Below are 465 nucleotides of genomic sequence, written 5' to 3'. Positions count from 1 at the left end.
AACTCGGGGAAGTTTGCGGGCGGGGAGCGGTTGGCGGGGCCGGGCCATGGCTCTGAGCAAGGGGCTGCGGCTGCTGTGGAAGCGGGAGCCGGTGCCCAGCGCTCTGCTGGAGGCGCGGAGCCGCCCCGACTGCCTGCTGCTGGAGGCCGGCACGCTGGCCGCGCTGGGTGAGGCGCTGGGTGAGGCGCGGGCGGCGGAGCTTGGCCCGGGCCCCTGCGGGGTGGGCGGGAGGACGGGGGACAAGGAGAGCGGGTGCAGCCCGCCGCCAGTGGGGCTGGGAGCAGAAAGCAGAGCAGGCAGGGAGAAAGGGTGGGGAGCAGAAAGCGGAGGAGCAGACCGGTCAGGGAGTGCAGGGGCGGGAGCGGAGCAAGAGGTAGGGTAGGAAGAAGAAGAAAGCGGAGCAGCAGAGCAAGCAAGGAGAATAGTGGCGGGAGCAGAGCAGCAAACAGGGGGGGGGGCAGAAAG

General features: G+C 71.0%; 1 protein-coding gene across 3 annotated transcripts in view; it reads left to right on the top strand.

The window, feature by feature from the left end:
* The first annotated feature begins 9 nt into the window (after positions 1-9).
* Positions 10-465, top strand: part of SYNJ2 (synaptojanin 2) — a 115529-nt gene continuing 115073 nt past the window's right edge. For all 3 annotated transcript variants that reach the window (XM_019527019.1, XM_019527020.1, XM_019527018.1), the window contains exon 1: positions 10-167. In XM_019527019.1, the coding sequence (XP_019382564.1) occupies positions 47-167 (121 nt within the window). In that variant the 5' untranslated portion in view covers positions 10-46. The remainder of the gene's footprint in view (positions 168-465) is intronic.

This window comes from Gavialis gangeticus, unplaced genomic scaffold (genome assembly GCF_001723915.1).
Source record: "Gavialis gangeticus isolate Ggan-Ray unplaced genomic scaffold, GavGan_comp1, whole genome shotgun sequence".
NCBI classification, from domain to species: domain Eukaryota; kingdom Metazoa; phylum Chordata; order Crocodylia; family Gavialidae; genus Gavialis; species Gavialis gangeticus.
This window is presented reverse-complemented; position numbering and strand designations above follow the sequence as displayed.